Genomic DNA, 20,917 nt, shown 5'->3' with positions numbered 1-20,917 from the left:
AGAATAAAACAGATAAAGAGGAGGTACTTAAAAGGTTTGCAGTACTCAAAGTAGAAAAATCACCTGGTCCAGATTGGATGCATCCTAGGTTACTGAGGGAAGTAAGGGTGGAAATTGCGGAGGGTCTGGCCACAATCAGAGGCGAATCCTCCTTAGATATGGTGTGGTGCCAGAAAATTGCAAATGTTACACCCAGGTTCAGAAAAGGGGAGAGGGATAATCCCAGCAATTACAGGCCAACCAGCCTAATGTTTGTGGTGGGGAAACTTCTAGAGATAATAATTTGGGACAAAGTTAATTGGAGCTTGGAAAAGTATGGGCTAATAAATGAAAGTCAGCACGGATTTGTTAAAAGAAAATTGTGTTTGACTTTTTTTTCCCCATTCGTTCATGGGATGTGGGCGTCGCTGGCAAGGCCAGCATTTATTGCCCATCCCTAATTGCCTTCGATAAGGTGGTGGTGAGCCGCCTTCTTGAACCGCTGCAGTCTGTGTGGTGAAGGTTCTCCCACAGTGCTGTTAGGAAGGGAGTTCCAGGATTTTGACCCAGCGACGATGAAGGAACGGCGATATATTTACAAGTCGGGATGGTGTGTGACTTGGAGGGGAACGTGCAGGTGATGTTGTTCCCATGTGCCTGCTGCCCTTGCCCTTCTAGGTAGTAGAGGTTGTGGGTTTGGGAGGTGCTGTCGAAGAAGCCTTGGCGAGTTGCTGCAGTGCATCCTGTGGATGGTACACAGTGCAGCCACTGTGCGCCGGTGGTGGAGGGAGTGAATGTTTAGGGTGGTGGATGGGGTGCCAATCAAGCGGGCTGCTTTGTCCTGGATGGTGTCGAGCTGCTTGAGTGTTGTTGGAGCTACACTCATCCTTGACTAACTTGATTGAGTTCTTTGATGAAGTAACGGAGAGGGTTGATGAGGGTATTGCAATTGACGTGTATATGGACTTTCAAAAGGCATTTGTTAAAGTACCACATAATAGATTTGTAAGCAAAATTAAAGCCCATGGGATTAAAGGGACAGTGGCAGCATGGATACAAAATTGGTTAAGGGACAGAAAGCAGAGAGTAGTGGTGAACGGTTGTTTTTCAGACTGGAGGGAAGTATACAGTGGTGTTCCCCAGGGGTCAGTATTAGGACCACTGCTCTTTTTATATATATTAATGACCTGGAGTTGGGTATACAGAGTATAATTTCAAAGTTTGCAGATCACAGGAAACTCAAATGTAGTAAACAATGTGGAAGATAGTAACAGACTTCAGGAGGACATAGAGTGGTGAAATGGGCAGACACGTGGCAGATGAAATTTAATGCAGACAAGTGTGAAGTGATACATCTTGGTAGGAAGGAGAGGCAATGGTACAATTTTAAAGGGAGTGCAGGAAGAGAGAGACCTGGGGGTGTATGTACACAAATCTTTGAAGGTGGCGGGACAAGTTGAGAAGGCTGTTAAAAAAGCATATGGGATCCTGGGCTTTATTAATAGAGGCATAGAGTACAAAGGCAAGTAAGTTATGCTCCGCCTTTATAAAGCACTGGTTAGGCCTCAGCTTGAGTACCGTGTTCAATTCTGGGCACCACACTTTAGAAAGGATGTCAAGGCCTTAGATAGGATGCAGAAGAAATTTACTAGAATGGTACCAGGGATGAGGGACTTCAGAAATGTGGAGAGACTGGAGAATCTGGGGTTGTTTTCCTTAGAGCACAGAGGGTTAAGAGGAGATTTGATAGAGGTGTTCAAAATCATGAAGGGTTTTGATAGAGTAAATAAGTAAGAACTGTTTCTAGTGGCAGAAGGGTTGGTAATCAGAGGACACTGACATAAGGTAATTGGCAAAAGAACCAGAGGCGACATGAGGAAACATTTTTTTAATGCAGCGAGTTGTTATGATCTGGAATGCACTGCCTGAAAGGGCGGTGGAAAGAGATTCAATAGTGACTTTCAAAAGGGGAATTGGATAAATACTGGAAGGGAAAAATTTACAGGGCTATGGGGTAAGATCAGGGTAGTGGGGCTAATTGGATAACTCTTTCAAAGAGCCGGCACAGGCACGATGGGCCGAATGGCCTTCTTCTGTGCTGTACCATGCTATGATAGTATGAAGAATTCAATACAAATTCTAATGAGAATTTAAGATCCCCAAACAAATTTCCAGAGTAAATGAGAATTTTAATAATGTTCTTACTGCAAAATTAACAAAACGACTACTGTCTCTTTAGAATCTTCTAAGCCAACTATCAGAAAAGAATAACAATGGTTTCTACAATTACATCACCACAGTATTTTTGGGATTGCCTGGATTATTTCTAAATGTGCTTATGAAGGGATAGGAAGTGCTTGTATGATCTAGATTATTGCTTGATATTTACCTGCTGTGTATTGCTTTCAGTGGTTTTCTTGTCCAGTTGCTCTTGCAGTTGACGACATTGTACTTCCTCAAGGCTCAGACGTTGCTGGAGCTGCACTAGTTGTTCTTTAGGCACCATGGTACAGATCTGTTCCCGCAGTTGTTGAAGCTCTCGAAGATTCTGTGCCTGGCTAAATGTCAGGCTTGAATTTGACTATAGCGGCCAAGTAGAAAAATGCAATAAGCAAATTCATGATTTGTCTTAAGTCTTTTCTTTTAGCTAATTACACAATGTCATTTTCATTCAAATATCACTTCATCATGCTGTTCATATCTGTGTATTATCCAAACTGTAAAAAGACAATTGAACCCTTAATTTAAAACACACCTAGAAATTGCAAGAAACCACAGGCTGCACGTTAAAAATTCTTTGCTATGGAAGATTATGTATTTGTGGTAAAGTCAATGCCTAACATTTTTGAGTTATACTTTAACTTGTGATTATTCGTAAATTGTATAGTATTCTATTTCTAGAAGATCATTTTCAAAATGAAATTGGTCTTTAAGTTCTTCAGTGTTTTCTTTGAAGCTTCAATATGACATGTATTTTTGTTTTTACTCTATAGATATTTTTGGCTTCCATGTTTCAGACTATTCTTGTATGTGAGTCCTAGCTTCCTACGTCCTTGAAAGTGTTTTCACATGCTCTGATTTCTAGCTAAAATATATAATGTGGCCATGATAAAGAACCGAGAACCTTTTTTCAGATTCCTTCAGCTACTGGTTCAAACAAGATTTTATTTACTGCAATCGGGTGCTTCAGCTTCCTTTAAAAACTGAAATGTGCACATTTGTACATGTTGCAAAAGTCTATCAATCTCAGCCTTGAATATATTCAATGACTCAGCATCCACAGCTCTCTGGGGTAGAGATTTCCAAAGATTCACAACTCTCCGAGTGAAGAAATTCTTCTTCATCTCAGTCATAAATGGCCGACCCCTTATCCTGAGACTATGCCCCCTAGTTCTAGACTCGCCAGCCAGGGGAAACGACCATATGAGCGATGTGCAGAGACAGCAGCTGACAGCATAACAAGGCACCTTCCAAGGTTTCACAATGTGTTCACTTCAATGTTTACATTTGAAAACATTACTCTGTGATTGTTCAGTGGATATATACAACAGCCAGTGTCGGACCACACAACCTAGGAAAGTTCCAGGATTGCTTCCTGGTCTGTGCTGAGTAAGCAGATCTCAGCCAGAGTAGCAATTGGACAAGTTCTCAGGACCCAGAATTAGTAAGGCAAAAGGGGAGGGGAACTGGAAGAAATTGGGAGGAAAAATATAAAAGAAAACAAAAATGATGGATAAAATATTGTATGAAGAAATTATATAGTTTTGTTTGAACTGCAAAGGGCACAATCATGGATACCAAAGCAACTTTTACCATAAAATCCAGGACTTTTTTTGCTCCTTTTATATTGGTATGTCTTTTTTTGCAGCAATTATCAGAAGGTTTACTCAAAATACTATATCACAGTGAACACTGTGTGGACTCATTTGTTATGGATTTGCTGCTGGTTTGCCAGGCCACAACTTCACTCAATATTACACATTATACATTGGAGTTTAGAAGAATGAGAGATGATCGTATTGAAACATATAAGATCCCGAGGGGACTTGAAGGGGTAGATGCTGAGAGGATGTTTCCCCTTGTGGGAGAGACTAGAACTAGGGGACACAGTTTAAAAATAAGGGATCTCCCATTTAAGACGAAGATGAGGAGAATTTTTTTCTCTCAGGAGGGTCGTGAGACTGTGGAACTCCCGTCCCCAGAGTGCGGTGGAGGCAGGGTCATTGAATATTTTTAAGGCTGAGTTAGATAGATTCCTGATTGACAAGGGAGTCAAAGGTTATAGCAGGTAGATGGGAAAGTAGGGTTGAGGTCACAATCAGATCAGCCATGTTCTTATCAAATGGCAGAGCAGGCTCGAGAGGCCTACTCCTGCTCTTAATTCATATGTTCGTGTGTGCTCTGAATGAAACATTTACAGCATTATCTAAAGCATTTCATAAATACTGTTAAAATCCTGCAGCACCTACAGACAACATTCAAAATGCTGCTGTAAAAATAATAAAATAACTTTCCTTCTTTCTTGTTAGTTCTAATGTAATGACTCAAAATGATAAATATAACCATAAAATTAATTTTCTTGGCAGACCTTATTAAGGTTCTCAAATCTTTGAGAATGTTTTGGTGTAGTTTCTAAGTTCAATTTGCACACAGTAATTTTACTCTGCCATTATTATAGGCATGGGTGACTACTGCAGAATTAACTTCCTAATTTAGAATTAAAATACTTCAACATTTAAGATGAGGCTGGAAACAAATTCTGGGGCAACATTAATTTGTGATTGCGCTCAAGAGCTGAAAGTGAAACTAACTAAGGAGGGCACTATCATAATATTAATTGAATCAGCTTTCTGTAATTGTACCCCTACTTCTAAAAAAAACTAGTGTCTTTCAGTTACAGTAACACAAAATTGAAGTTTTCTTAAGTACAAGTAGGATACATTGAGGTAGAAATTGGTATCCATTGCGCCCGTTTTTCGGGTGCAAAATGGGTACAAAGAATACCAATTTATCAATGAGACGGCCTGTGCCCAATTTGTGTTGTTGTTAATCCCACTATCAAATTTGTGAGGTCCATTTTGCTTTAGTCCCTAAAGCAGAATTCCATATACTCATCAACAACTTACATCGAACCTACAGCACAGAAACAGGCCATTTGGCCCAATTAGTCTATGCTGGCATTTATGCTCTACGTGAGCCTCCTCCCTCCTTACTTCATCTAACCCTATCCTTTCTCCCTCATGTGCTTATCTATGACCCCTCCTTCTAGATCCCTATAAATCCCTTGCATTTGTATAGCATCTTTAACGTAGAAAAAACTCCCATGGGGCTTTACAGAGGTGTAATCAAAGAAAAGAATGTGGAGAGGTATCTAATATAAGCCTAAAGGAAATGTTGAGCCTATATGAAACCTTAATTAGACCTCAGTTAGTGTACTGTGTGCAGTTCTGGGATTGACACTACAGGAAGAATATTGAGGCTTTAGAGAGGGTACAACACAGACTCACTAGGATGCTATCTGGTATAATAAAATACAAAGATGAAGGACGACTTGAAAATTGTTTTTTTATTATTAGAACAATCAGATAATGGGGCAATATGATAAAAGTGTTTAAAATTATGAAAGGATGGGACAGGATAGATAGATGCAGCTGTTTCAGTAGTTGAGGGATTTAGAATAAGGGATCATAGATACAAAATTAAATGTAAGCAATTTAAAAGAGGGCAAGGAGAATTTCTTTACAAAAAGAGAGCTGTGCAGCTATGGAATTCACTTCCAGTGTTAGTGATTGGGGCAGAAACTGTGTCAACATTCAAGATGAGATTGGATAGGTGGATGAAGAGATATGGGAACAGGGTGGGTAAATGTGATGAGGATTATTTTCTGACGTGAAGGGTAAATGCCGACATGGACTGTTTCCATGCTGTAACTTCTGTGTATTTTTATGTATGTAATCTTAAACTACTGAGGATCAGCACAAGGTTTCAGATGGTTTTATTTAGAATTAATCTCATCCAAGTTAAAAGGATGAAAATAATTTCATCAATTTTTCTCAGTTTCATAGTGAATACCTTGTCACTAGTCTCCATTAACTGGCTCTCCAGGACTGCCTGTTTCTTTCGCAGCATTTCATTCTCCATGTTGATGACTTTCAGTTCATGTTCAAGTGAGCTCATCAGACTAATCTGTCAAAAGAATTGGTTCAGTGTCAGGGTAACATAAGCATCATTCGACATAGAAATCAACAAGAGATAATGCGATCTTGGGATAAAAGTCTGACTTGGCTTCTGATTGTGAATGCATATTGGTGTCAGGACCTTAAGTAACAACATCTGCTTTACTGAAGATCCACTTTTACCCTTTCTTGAAGTTTACTTTTTATAGTTACTATTTTAATAGCACTTTATGAAGCTTTTCTTTAATTTTAGATTGCATGCAAAGTCATTTCAAAAACAGACAAATAATCTACCTCACACATTTTTGCTGACTCTTCTCAGCTCCCTTTCACTCAAGTTTTCAAGCACATCATTTGCACCCTATACAACTGGAACTATGACACAATTTCCCCCTTGAGCCTCTTTGTAGCCTTTGATAGAATCAATTATTATATCCCCCTCCACTGCCTCTCCTCTATGGTCCATTGTGACATTACCCTCTGTTGTTTAAAATTCTTACCTCCCCCATTGAAATCTGTACATTTCCTGCAATGCAAGTACAGTCACCTCTAGTATACTCCAAGGCTCCATTCTTAACCACCCCATACTTCATATTAATATGCTGCTCTTCACAATACATCTCTAAACATGGGGTAAGTATGCCGATAACGAATAAGTCTACTCCTTTGCCACCACCCTTGATTATATGACTATCGTTGTGTTGTCTGTCTGCTTATCCAACCAGAGCTTTCTTCAGCTCAATACTGGTAGGCCATCATGTTTGGCTCCTGCTAGAAACTTTGCATCTCAAGTGCTGATTCCATCTCTGTTCCTGACAGTTCATAACTTTGGTATTCTGATCAACCCGGAGCTTCACATCTCACATCCAGTCATTAGGAACATTTACTTTCTGTCCAGGAATACGGCCCACCACCCTACCACAACCCCATTGCCACCAAAACTCTCATTAGAGCCGTTCGTATCTCAAGGTCTGATTTCTCCAATGGTCTCCTTGCTGGCCTACCTAGATCTACCGCTGCATAAACACCAACTCATCCAAAACTCTATGGCCTCTACCCTATCCTGCACAAAGTCCCAAATTCTCACCACCCCTCACCAAATTCCAGTGGCTCCCCAGTCTTACAGCATTACTGAATTCAAAATCCTTGTTTTAGTCTTAAAATTCCATCTGACTGCTGAAAAACCCTTCAGCAATATGTCCCAGCATCCACTCTCCACTGTTCCAACTCTGGTCTACTGTGAATCTTTCCCTCCCCTACTCCACCATTAATGGCAGAGCCTTTAGCTATCTTGCCACTCCACTTTGAAACCCTCTCTGCTTTGCCACCACTGTCCCCTCTCTCAAAAGTCTCCTCAAAGTTTACCTCTTGGATTACGTTTTCCTGCTTAGTGCTCGACCACTCCTCTGTAAAGTGAGTTGAGACATTTTGTTACATGGAAGATGGTATACATGTGGAAGCTGCTGTTCTCCATTCTAATTTGATTTTCTCATTATTCTTATACCCTACCTTCCTGTTGAACTCTTTCTGAATCTGATCATATTCTCTTTTCAGACAGAGTTTCTCCTGTTCAGCAGCTTTCAGCATGGTAGACTTGTTGTAGTGTTTCTGGTGTTTGAGTGTTAAAATGACAGATTCCAGATGTTTGATCTGTGAAAAAGAGAAAAAAATTGCAATCAGATCCAGAAACATGCAATCTTGCCAAATGCAGATTTCAACCAAGGCCCAATTTGTTATTGATTTATTCTTAGATAGATATTCATATTCTTGTTACATTCAAATCATTACCAGAAACTGGAATTGGTGAGGTATTGCACGTACTGCTAACAGCCTTCTTACTAGTCGCAAAACAGGGCTAAAGATTTACAGCACTGTAGAGCCCATCTTCAGGAACAAATTCTCCATAGTTCCCATTTAATAAATGACTGCCATAGTATCCCTAATAACAGGTGCTGAATAAAACGCAAAGCAAAAGCTCCCAGGATGGCTTAATGAGTTTGTCCACTGAATAGCTGAGCAGGAAGGTATGTGGTCTGATTCCCAGTCTGTACTGACTTAGCTGATCTCAACCAACCAGCTGTTGGAACCCCGTTGTTTGGCCTCTGCACCACTGGGTTAGGAAAGGAAAAATTAACATCTCAAATTTATACAAGACCTCCAGCATAGAAAATGTCCCAAGGTACTCTACGGGGAAGAGAGGGGATTAAAATAGATAGAAGGATAAAGAAGTGAGCACCGAGCCATGATAGGAGAGTTGAGAAAGATGACCAAAGGCTTGGCTGAAAAAAAACAGGTTTTGATAACGTTTTTCCAAGATGGAAAGTGGAGAGGAGGAAGGGTTTATGGAGGGAATCTAGAAAGTAGAGCCAGGATTACTGAAAGCCTTGCCACCAATTGTGAGGCAAAGGGAGAGGGGTTGCACAAAAGGCTAGAGTTGGAGAATTGAAGGGTACAGGAGATGACTGGAAGAGATTGCAAAGATTGGATAGGATGAGGTGGGGTTGTGGGGAGATGTGAAGATGACGATGGGGGATGGGGATTTTAAATTCAGCGTATTAGGGGATAGTGAGTCAACATAGGTCACCGAGGATGGGAATGATAAGCAAGCGGGACTTAGTGTGGGACTGTGGCAGCTGAATTAGAGTATATGGAGGATCCACAAATTATGATTTATGGAGGGCAGAGAATGGGAGACTAGCAAAGAAATCAAGTCTAGAAATAACAGAAGTTATGGTTTCAACGATGGGAATTATGGGTAGAAGTGTCAAGATTCCGATTTCTGATCGAAATGTAGTGATGCCGGCTGGAGGCCCCTGTGTTCAGGTATTGGGTGAGGCAGGATCAGGTTCAATTGTGATGCCCTTTGCAGTCAGACAACTTGCCAACGCTCACTGACAAGGCTCACACTGTAAAACGGCCAGTTGTGCAAGATTCAAAGAGTGACGAGTGACTGTGGAAACACTTGTGCCTCCAGGAAAGGCAGGAAGTGAAGAAAACTGGTGTAGAAAAAAAGTACCAAATCAACTAGATTGTTCCCCTCTGACACTAGGGCAAGGTGGATCGTACAGTATCATGTGCATTTATTAAACATTTTTGGTGTACAACTTTATTACTTCTCCTTATCAGCTGTTTTTCTGTTTTCAGTGTATTTCAGCCAAGGCAGCAGAATGAAATGGACTGCAGATATCTCAAAAATCCTCTTCAATGTAATTTTGTATTGTCAAAAGGAAGCACATTTTGAAAGCCAGCACAATTTTCTCCGTGAAGCCACTCAAGATTCAGGAACCCGGTGGTCATTTTCTCAATTACCTTCTCTCTGGCCTGCTGTAGCTCTCCTTTTGTGTGCTGTCCCTCTTTCTGCAGCCTCTCATTTTCCTGCCGTAGTAATTTCTGTTCCTCCTCCACTAGCCGAGCCAGGTCATCCTGATAGAACTTTTTCTGCAAGTGCTGAAAATCTGCAGAATGCAAAGTCAGCTCTAGCATCTGATTCTGAAAGTCACAGAAAGGAGACATAGATTTATTTATAACATCAGAAATGTTTTTCTTTTTGACTTTTTTTGAAAGAGGCCGGGGCAAGTAATTTTGTATTTCTTTCCCTTTCTTTTTCTCATATTTCACCATGACAACCAGTTGCTGAAATGCACATGAGGTGCCTCAACCTTGTATTTTCCATTCCCTGCCTCTGAAAGAGAAGTGGAGAGGAGGATGGGTTTATGGAGTGACTTTGGTGGAATGTGAGCTTGTGTAGACAATGGGGGAAGAATAGGATTGGACTTGGCTGAGATGCTCCTTCTGGAATTCATTGTATAGGTGAAGAAGATACGGTTAGCTGAATACCAGGCATCTTGAAACCCTATAGCAGCAAGTGTTAGCATTTGGGCTGAGAAAGGGGGGAGTGGGTTGGGGGCTGGGGGCATGGCAGGGGAGAATAACCGAATAATGCTATCATTGTGCATTCATGGTGAGCCTTGGTTTGGAGTTGTTTTCAAAAATGTCCAATACACTAATGATACCAGCACCTACACACACACACACACACACACACACACAACACCCCCCATATATATATATATATCAAACTTGGTTTAAAAATGTTATAGGCTGAAAGAATTCAGGCAGCATCTAAATGGAGTTACACCTTGTCTTTGGTGGTCTGTAGCTGTTTGTGCAACGACATCACTTCATGTTTCAATGCTTCCTTTTCCTGTTGAGCTACACGTAAGTCTGATTTCAATTTTGCTGTCTGGAGGTTGATACTTTGTAAGCTTTCCTCCAGACTCTGTATCTAAAAATAGAAAACATCCATTGTGACAAAAGTTAAACTGTAAAATTCTGCAAATAAAAATATGCCTTTTACAATATCATTATAACCTACAACAGTCTGTACATCAAAGCTATAAGGCATGCTTCTTACAGCTGATGTTACATTTGTTCCTGACATGAAGTTTTCATGTTGCTCTTATGAATTGACAACAAAACTCTTCCTTTAAGTGCAGTTTCCTGTGGGTGGTCTAGTAGCACAATGCATTGCCATAGTAACTGGCACAAAGCTGTGCCCCCAAACCTTTGCCACACTGTAATGAACAGGTACTGAGTGGAAGCAAGATATTTCCCTTTGGGTCTGTGGAGAAAGAAACCTTTGCCACACTGTAATGGGCAGATACTGAGTGGATGCAAGATGTTTCCCCAAGGGTTTGTGGAGAAAGATGAGTCAACTCACCTTACTCTTGCACAGCACCGAGTAGCTGTCTCAAGAGCAGCTGAGAAAGATGCCTGAAAAGCAAGTCCCCTGCCTGTTATTTTGGCTGTGGAACAGCCAAAGTGAGGGATTTAAAGAGGTGGTGCAATACAACTAATATTATATTTGCCTTGTATACCCTCCTAATTTATCTGCAATACCTTTTCTTGTGATGTGGTCAGCTGGGTAGTCAACTTTTGGACTTCTTGTAGCGAAGTCTGCTGTTCTTGTCTCAAATTGGCTGCCTGTATCTCCATAATGTTCATTTTGGCAATCTGAATGCAAGTATTTATAGATGTACAGTTACATATGCATTCCAAAACAACTGTTCCTGTGGTAAGAGACAGTAAATGGCCACTAACTGGCACTCTGAATCTAATTTAAATATTCCACTTTAAATATTCCATACCTTGTCAATGCAACGGTTCACTTCATCACTCAGTGTTTCTTTCTCCCTTGTCAAGTTTTCATTTGTGCATCTTAGAGCAATGATTTCATCCTCCAGTTTGTTATACTTGGATAACTGAAGATACAAGAAACTGATATTGAACTTTTTCTACAAAGTGAACCAATTCCAAAATCAAATATATTCATGTTTTTTGTCACATGAACATCAATTACTATGAATATATATATCTTGTGCTAATGAAACACATACATCAATATTTAAAACAAGTTACAAATAATCAAAAGCATCTCACTTATTTCTGCTGATAACTAAATATTTGCTTTAATTACAGAATGCATTCAGGGCTCTTTCCTGAGTCAGTAAGTTACAACTCCAATGGAAACATATAGCAGGCACTGGATAATGAATCAAGACAAGTAAGCAATTTCAAGGTATTGGAACATTTAGCAGCCAATGAGCATAATGAAATTTACAGTTGGAATTGATGAAGAAAAAAAGAAAAAATGATGTTGGACTGGAGAAGAGCAAGTTTTAGAACATAAAAGGGAACCAAACACAAATTAGTTGATGGAAAAGTTGGCAGCAGTGGGAATTTTAAGTATGAGATGGGCAGGGTATAAACTAAAAAACATTCCAATGAGAAATAAAGGGACCATTCCATCCATAAAGAGAGAGATTTGGTCCAAAGTAAAACTTAAAAAGGAGTTACAATAAAATTAGGACCAATAATACAGAAGAAAGTTAGAAGAGAAGCAAAAAGTGTAATATAAGGGCTAAGAATATAAAATAGGCAACTTCATTAGCTTTTATAAGCGCATTAAAAGCAAGCGGATAGTGAAAGGGGGGGGGGGGTCATGAAGGGATAAATTAGGTCATCTCATAGTAGAGAATGAAAGAATGGGAGAGAAACTAAAGTAGCTTGCTTCTATTTACAAAGGAAGGTGAAGGAAGGATTGCAGGAGTACCAGACAAAAATGTGGAGGAACAGCTAATATATTAACAAAGCTGTATTAAAAGGGCTATTGGGACTTCAAGTTGATAAGTCACCAAGCTAACAAATACCAAAGGAGGCTAGTGAGGAAATAGCAGAGGTGCTAACTAATTTTCCAAAAGTTTTTAGAAACACAAATTATGTCAAAGGATTGGAGTGTGGCGAATGCTACACCCTGTTAAAAAGTGGGATAAAGGTTAGGCCAAGTAAATGTAAACAATTTTACAACACCAAGTTATAGTCCAGCAATTTTATTTTAAATTCACAAGCTTTTAAATTCACAAGCAATAAAATTGCTGGACTATAACTTGGTGTTGTAAAATTGTTTACAATTGTCAACCCCAGTCCATCACCGGCATCTCCACATCAAGTAAATGTAGACCAGTTATCCTCATGGTGATAATAGGAAAACTGCCAGAGACCACAATCTTAGTGATCACTTAGCAAGCTATGGCCAATCAGGGATAGTCAACACAAATTTGTAAAGGGCACATTGACAAAGGGATATGGTATATTTGGACTTCAAATATTTTTGCTGCTGTGGCACACAAGAGACTTGCTACAAAGATTAAGGCCCATGGTATTAAGAGGTAAAGTGGCAGCCTAGATAGGGCATGGCTGAAGGATAGAATGCAGAGAGTAGGAGTAAACAGATGTTTCTTGGATTGACCAGATACAACTAGTGCTGTATCCTAGAGAACTATGCTGGGATTTCTCTTGTTCTCCACATACACAAATAGTTTCAAAGTGAGCATAGTGGGAACAGCAGCAAATTTGATGGCCATACCAATTTTGGGGGCTTGGCAAACTATGAGGCATGCAGGAGGCTGAAAGAGGATATAACAGGCAGCAGATAGGCAACAAATGCAGTTGAACATATTCAAATATGTAATAGTACATTTTGTGAAAAATAGAATGGAAATACAAGTGATAAAATTCTCAAGAGTGGAGGGGGAGAGATCTAGGGGATATAGATATATACAGATATATACAGATTGTAATTCACTAGTATGATACCAGGGATAAGAGGAAGCAATTATGATGAAAGATTTTAAAACCAGAGCTATATTCACTGGAGCAGAGAAGGTGAAAGGGGGAATATGACGGTAGTATTCAAAATATTGAAAGGTTTCAAAGAATGAAATAGTAAAAGTTTGTTTCCACTAGCCAATAAATTGGTAACAAGGGGGGAATAAGCTTAAATAGAAGACAATACCAAAGTGATCAGTGACCAATTTGCCCTTACTTGGCTGTTTTCAATTTCTTGCATTTTATGAATTTTTTTTTGTTCCCATTCTTTCTGCAAATTCCCCGCCCTTTTCTCCTTCTGGCGAATTAGCTCAGTCAATCGCTGCTTCAGTTCCAGTACGTCGGCTTGATTCTTTGAGTTTTTGTGGCAAAGATCTTCATTCTCTGCATCTAGCTGCTGGTTCTGGGATCTCAGCTCTGCCACCTGATTTGTTGTACAATTTGGAACAAAACATTTTTCAGAATGTCAGTAACAGTCAGTTTAACAAATTATTACTGCAAACAGATCTCAGATAAAGCAGCAACTCTGTACCTGCTGCATGTCAAACAACAGTAGTACTTAAACATTTGGAACTAAAATTAACCATTTATAATTACTAAAAAAAGGCTTAGAAATGGTCTTCAAATGGAGTGTCGCAGTCTTCAGAACAAATCTCAAATTGCAGACAAACAAGCTGCTCTATGGATTAGGGACAACAGATGAATAGATTAGTGTCTTCTCACACAATTGGTTAAATTGGTTAACCCCCAAAAATGGGCGAAGGGATCGCAGTGTGCGATTAACCCGGCCTGGAGATGCAGGCACAACGTAACAATCATGCTGCCTTCTTTTTTACATGATTGCTGCGTGCAGCCAGCCCTATCCGTGCTGTTGAGTGGCTGCTCACCAGCAGGGGGCCCAGATATTGCAAATGGCTAGCATCACTTAAAGGCAGCCTGCAACTCTTAAAGGGAAGATGCATTGTGACTGCAGAAAGTGGTGGAAGTCAATGATGAAGTGAATCTGTGCTGCAATATAGTGAAGCATGGTGATAATGGGAACTCTGGAATTTTTAATGAGCAACAACGTGGCTGCTCAAAGTCTGCGGGACTCATATTTACAAAATATAAGATACGGGTCTGAACGGAGATCAGAAATCGCACACGTAAAACACAGATGTCCCGTCCTTATGTTTACAAACTGTTGAGTTCCTTCAAAACATTGAATAACGATTGCTCAGCACGACACCCCCCATCATCCACCCACCCACAAACTCTTTCCATCAGTACTCAACTCTTCCAATCGGATGCTTCATCTCACCCTTACACATTAGCACTCTTGCAAGCCGCACACCCACAACTCACAGGTCACACACACTGGCAGCTATTCAACCGTGACAGCCACATCACCCAAACATCTTGCAGGACACTCACCGACACATGTCCCGTTTTCTTGCAGGAGAAAGTGGCGCATCACAGAAGGCAGCAAGTGGCAGTGGCTCCATGGAACATGAACATGCTGTCCTCTCTCAGGATGACAGCATTCCTGACCCACCCCTGCCACTCTGCCAGTGCCCTTGCTGTTGTCTGTCAGCTAGACAGCCCACACCATGTAGAGTATTTATTATAGGAACAGGAGTAGGCCATTCAGCCCCTCGAGCCTGTTCTGCCATTCAATGAGATCATGGCTGACTTGTGACCTAACTCCATATACCTGCCTGAACCAAAGGTATTAAGGGATATGGGGCTAACAAAAATCTATCAATCTCAGATTTAAAATTAACTATTGAGCTAGCATCAACTGCCATTTGTGGAAGAGAAATTCAAATATCTACCACTCTTTACGTGTAGAAGCATTTCCTAACTTCACTCCTGAAAGTCCAGTCTCTAATTTTTAGGCTATGTCTCCTTGTCCTAGTATTCAAGTATAGGAGACTTCCATAAACAGGTACAAATGCATCAGCAGCCAGAAGCAATAATCCAGCAACTAACCTGTAACTCTTACTCGATCACTTTAAATAGTGCTGATGGGGGGGTCCTCCATGCCGTTTAAGACAGGTTCAGCTGTGCGAGATTAAGACTGGAGCATGGAGTTCCAAATTTGCATCTGTTCCTTTAAACCAGCATTGCACACTAATCTACCGCTTAATCTCCCTACTTTACATGCTGCCGGCATTCATTAAGTGCGTGTGTGCAAACGCCTTTACCAACATAGTGTCCTGTGCACGTCACGCCGGAAGTGTGTGCGCATTGCGGATGCCATTTTGGGTCCTTAGGAGTCCGCGTAGCACATATACAATGGGCGCTATGCGGCCCAATTTAGCCCCCATTCAGCTTAATTCTAAGATTATAGGCACCACGGCATAGATTTTTTTTTTTGAGTGTTGGCTAAACATATGATCAAGCTGAATTTTCTTTTGTTCCCCCGTTGGCTGCAGTGGTGCCTAAACTAAATAAAATCTACATCTGCTGATTATGTCATGGACATCAAAATGGCTGAATGTTTTATTAAAATGTATTATTTATTGTAATGGCCAATTTATCCTTAGTTGGCTGTTTTCCCACACTACAACAGTGACTCCACTTCAAAAGTACTTCATTGGCGGTAAAGCTCACTTTGGGACGTCCTGAGGTCGAGAAAGGTGCAATATAAATCCAAGTTCTTTCTTTCTTTAGTGCAATTAAGGCCTACCAGTTTGACTTATCTGTGCTTTCTGGGTGACAAGTTATTTGAAATTATTTACAAACAGTGACACACGACAGAAGCCAGTAGGAACATAGGAGTAGCAACAGGAGTAGGCCATACAGCCCCTTGAGCCTGTTCCACCATTCAATTACATCATGGTTGATCTGTATCTTAACTCTATCTACCCATCTTGGTTCCGTAACCCTTAATACCCTTGCCTAACAAAAATCTATCAATCTCAGATTTGAAATTTTCAACTGACCTAGCCTCAACAGCATTTTAGGGGAGAGGTGTCCAGATTTCCACTACCCTTCGTGTGAAGAAGTACTTCCTGACATCACCCCTGAACAGCCTAGCTTTAATTTTACGGTTATGCCCCTTGGTCTGGACTCCCCCACCAGAGGAAATAGTTTCTCTCTATCTACCCTATCAAATCCTTTAATCATCTTAAACACCTTAATTAGATCACCCCTTCATCTTCTATATTCAAGGGAATACAAGCATATTCTATGTAACCTGTCCTCATAATTAAACCCTTTTATCCCTGGTATCTTTACCCAAAGGGCAATAAGAATGTGGAACGTGCTACCACGAGGAGTAGTTGAGGCAAATAGCATAGATGCATTTAAAGGGAAACTAGATAAGCACGAGGGAATAAGGAATAGAAGGGCATGCTGATAGGGATAGATGAAGTGGAGGCTCGTGTGGAGCATAAACGTCGGCATGGACCAGTTGGGCCGAATGGCCTGTTTCTGTTCTGTAGTTTCGATGTAAATCATTCTGGTCAATCTGCGCTGCACCCCCTCCAAGGCCAATATATCCTCCCTGAGATGCGGTGCCCAGAACTGAATGCAGTACTTCAAATGGGATTTAACCCGAGCTCTGTAACATAACTTCCACCCCTTTGTATTCCAGCCCCCTTGGGATAAAAGCCAACATTTCATTAGCCTCTTCACAGTAGTATAATGACACCGCAAAAGGTGTATACAGGCAGTCAATATTTGTTCTTATACCAGTTCCACTCTGCCAGTTGAAACCAGATAAACCACTGACACAAGGAGAAAAAAAACATTTCCAACTGCATAATGTGCAAGACTGACCCACAAGGACTCTTGTTCACCATGACTAATGGTCTAGATTATGTGAAGAAATGTGAAAAAGAACCAATACATCATGGCCAAGAAATTTTACTTGCGCCCAAAATAGGAGCCAAGTTGGCGGATCAACTTCTCCATGCAGCGGTCCAAATCCCGAGCCAAATTCGGCTTTGGGCCTCAATTGAATGCAGCAGGCGGGCTGCGGGTGCCAAACGGACCCCGCACTGTAGTTCACTGGTCAGGGAAGCCGGGAAATTGCCCGGCTCCTATGCTGAGCCAGCTGGCAGGTTGGTCTGGGGGAGGAGGGGGGTGGGTTTCGGAAGGCGATAACCAGGAGGTGGGTGCTTCAAGTGTGCTGGCAGTGGGCTGCAGTCAAAAAAATTTCAGTTTTAATTTTCTGGGCCCAAGAGAAGCGGGAGTGCTCTTCCTGGGCCCACACAAATAAAACTGAAACATTTCTGGGCCTTTTTCTGAGTGGCCTCCAGCCTTCCCTTTAAGGATCGCTGGTTAGGCAACTCAATGCCTGGTACAACTACATGGAGCGTGCGTGGTGCAAACTCCGCCCATTTATACCTGAATTTCACATTCAGGGTCCCACATCTGGTGTAGTACTCTGATTTACATATTTATTACAAAACAAGTAACTGACAGCTTTGCACAAAATTATAATTTTGGAGGGAAGAAAAATATACCTGTTTGTTCAAAACTTCTATAATTCTCTGAGCAGTCATATTGTCACCCTTGAAAATCTCCACTTGTTGCCTGGAAAAAAGTTTGATATTCTACCTTAAACCGCAATACGTAGCAAAATTTAACCCCAATAACGCACCCGAGAGACAGTTAGAACAAAGACAGAGATGAAGGCTGCAATCATATTACCAACAAAGCCTGCTGATTTATACATTATTTTGTTGTATGCAGCCTATGAGCAAAATATGGGCTATAACTCCCACACAGTGGGCCAGCTAGTATTTGCAAGCATCTTCAGTCAAAAGTGTCAAATGGAGGAAGCTACTCGGCCTCTTCTTGAGGTGGGACAGGATATACCCAGGGATGTTAATGGATGAGTCTGAGTTGTAAGCTGATAGTCAGACTCACAAAATCTCATCTATGTCAGGCTGTTGTTTGACTAGTCTTGGGGCATTTTTCACACCTTGGGATCCAGTGCTCAGATGTTAGTGAGGAGGACTTTGCATGGTCAACCAAGTTGAGATTGGCTACATTGTATCCTGATACAATGCCTGTGTGTTGTACTATCTTGCTGATGTAGCTTACATTTAATTCAAGACTCCAGGGCTGGTGTTCAGAGCAGTGTTGTGGTGGGGTAGGACTTCTGCCTGTCACCCCCAAATCCGCCTCAACCATTACCCACTGCCATGGGGGGGGGGGGGGGGGGGGGGAGGGGGTTATTTACGATGCACGGTCGGCTCCCACCAAGAAGGAGCCTGCCAGTATAAAGAGGACAATCCTGAAGGTGCTTCAGTGAGCCCTGCAGATGGTTGCATGGCTCCCAATAAAGGCTTTCAGCAGTTAAGTGCTGGGCTCGAATTGAAAGAGGAGGAGGCCACGACATGACCCCTCCTTCCATTGGAGGACCTCAATGCCTTTAATATTGCTTCCTTGGGCCAACTTGCAACTTCCACATGGCAGCCCCAGGAAGTAGCCGTAAGTGGGGAGGACACAATTTCGGTTGGGATCACTGAGGAGAATACAGTCCCCAGTTCTCAGGCTGCAGCAATAACTTTAGAATCCACTACCGGAGTTACTGATTGAAGCAGAGACCACAGCAAGTTTTAACACTAAGTTAGATGGGTGGTTGAAGGAAATGGGGATAAAGTGATATGGAATAGGGCATGCATATTAGAACTATTGCTCATGTGAAGGATGCACACCAACACAAACTAGTTGGGTGAACGATTTGTTTCCTTGTTGTAATTTCTATGTAATTTCCAATAGTACTGGTTTGTAACACTCCATTACTGCTGGCATTAGGTATAAAACCAACAGTAATTTCTTGGCTTATATTGCCATGCTGTTGGTATTTCTTATTTGTTGTTACAGGTAAGGTACATCTGTATACTGATCACCAAATGGAAGATTCATACACATCATGCTAGCTGTAACAAGTGTCATCATCTCCTTTCAGAAACAAGTAGTAGCAAGAAAATGCAACAATTAGAATTCAAGTGCAACTGCAAAACATTAAGTTTTTAAAAAAACTATTCTAAAACAGGTCAGGTAAGTGCTAGTTAATAATTACCTCTTTAAATAATTTTAATTACACTAAAACAGGCAACGTGAATGATTAAAACATCATAATCAAGGTAATTTGGGATATCACTGAATATATTGAGTTTTTTTTTATTCGTTCACGGGATGTGGGCGTCGCTGGCGAGGCCAGCATTTATTGCCCATCCCTAATTGCCCTCGAGAATTTGTGGGCATTGGTTTAACTAATGTAGATCAATGGGGACCTCCAGGAGCTTTTATAGCAACTTACTTTAATTCCTGTTGTGCTTCATTCAATTCTATGATTTTCTCATGATAAACTCCTTCTTCCTCCCTCAGTGTGGTCTTTTGATCTTTGAAGATGTCATTCTCATCAGCGTGTTCTTCAGATTCACCACTGTCGATTAAATAGAAAAAGCTGCAATAGATTGGAGCTCAACTCTGCTGAATTAAGAATAAGAAAGAAAAAACGAGAGAAGGAAAGACAGGAAAGATAGAGCAAGGAAGTTTTGCTAAGCCTTTATAAATCACAGGTTAGGCCCCAGCTGTAGTATTGTGACCAATTCTGGGCACCACACTTTAAGGAAGGTTGACAAGCCCTTGGCAAGGGTGCAGAGGAGATTTACTAGAATGATACCAAGGATGATGGACTTCAGTTATGTGGAGAGACTGGAGAAGCTGGGATTGTTCTCCAACGAGCAAAGACGGTTAAAGGGAGATTTAATAGAGGTGTTCAAAATTATGAAGGGTTTTAATAGAATAAATAAGGAGAAACTATTTCCACTGGCAGGAGGGCCGGTAAGCAGAGGACACAGATTTAAGATAATTGGCAAAAGAACCAGAGGGGAGATGAGGAGAAATTTCTTTACGCAGCGAATAATGCTGTTCTGGAATGAACTGCCTGAAAGGATGGTGGAAGCAGATTCAACAATAACCTTCAAAAAGGAATTGGACATATACTTAAAAAGGAAAAATTTGCAAGGCAAAGGGGAAAGAGCAGGGGAGTGGGACTAATTGGATAGCTCTTTCAAAGAGCCGGCCCAGGCACAATGGGCTGAATGGCCTCCTTCTATGCTGTATGATTCTAAGTCCTTTTACGTATGCTGTATATATTTTTTTAAGTCCACCTGAGAAGGTCTTGCTTTAACATTTCATCCGAAAGACAGCTCCTCCAACAGTGTAGCACTCCCTCAGTATTGCACTCATGTGCCAGCCTAGATTATGTGCTCAAATCTCTGGATTGGGGCTTAAACTCACAACCTTCTGACTCGGAGGTGAGAGAGTGCTACTATTGAGCCAAGACTGATAGATATGAACACACGATAGTGTTTCACGTCTTGCTGACTGCAAATTAATCACAATCACTCCTGCAAGAAGATCTGTTTTAGATTATGCTTGTAACGGTTTATATTATTTCCATGCACCAGTGTGCATGCACACATACATACCGACACAAACACGAGGAAATGGAAAAGCTGATGTTAAGCATCTGTATAATTAAAATTTTTGTCATTTAGCTATGTAACTATATACTGAAGGGCAGTCATGGGTATATTTTTATTTTGGGGCAAGGTGTGAACATGCAAATGAGTGAATGGGTAAGA

General features: G+C 41.0%; 1 protein-coding gene across 2 annotated transcripts in view; it reads right to left on the bottom strand.

Moving 5' to 3' along the window:
* The window catches only part of nin (ninein (GSK3B interacting protein)), a 134,243-nt gene that overhangs the window by 10,527 nt on the left and 102,799 nt on the right, over window positions 1-20,917 (bottom strand). For both annotated transcript variants that reach the window (XM_067991638.1, XM_067991639.1), the window contains exons 18-27: window positions 19,585-19,710; window positions 17,777-17,846; window positions 13,540-13,746; window positions 11,303-11,416; window positions 11,055-11,168; window positions 10,294-10,440; window positions 9,465-9,644; window positions 7,665-7,805; window positions 6,052-6,165; window positions 2,369-2,560 (exon numbers count right to left, since the gene is read on the bottom strand). In XM_067991638.1, the coding sequence (XP_067847739.1) occupies window positions 2,369-2,560; window positions 6,052-6,165; window positions 7,665-7,805; window positions 9,465-9,644; window positions 10,294-10,440; window positions 11,055-11,168; window positions 11,303-11,416; window positions 13,540-13,746; window positions 17,777-17,846; window positions 19,585-19,710 (1,405 nt within the window). The remainder of the gene's footprint in view (window positions 1-2,368; window positions 2,561-6,051; window positions 6,166-7,664; window positions 7,806-9,464; window positions 9,645-10,293; window positions 10,441-11,054; window positions 11,169-11,302; window positions 11,417-13,539; window positions 13,747-17,776; window positions 17,847-19,584; window positions 19,711-20,917) is intronic.

This window comes from Heptranchias perlo, chromosome 10 (genome assembly GCF_035084215.1).
Source record: "Heptranchias perlo isolate sHepPer1 chromosome 10, sHepPer1.hap1, whole genome shotgun sequence".
Classification (NCBI taxonomy): Eukaryota; Metazoa; Chordata; class Chondrichthyes; order Hexanchiformes; family Hexanchidae; genus Heptranchias; species Heptranchias perlo.
This window is presented reverse-complemented; position numbering and strand designations above follow the sequence as displayed.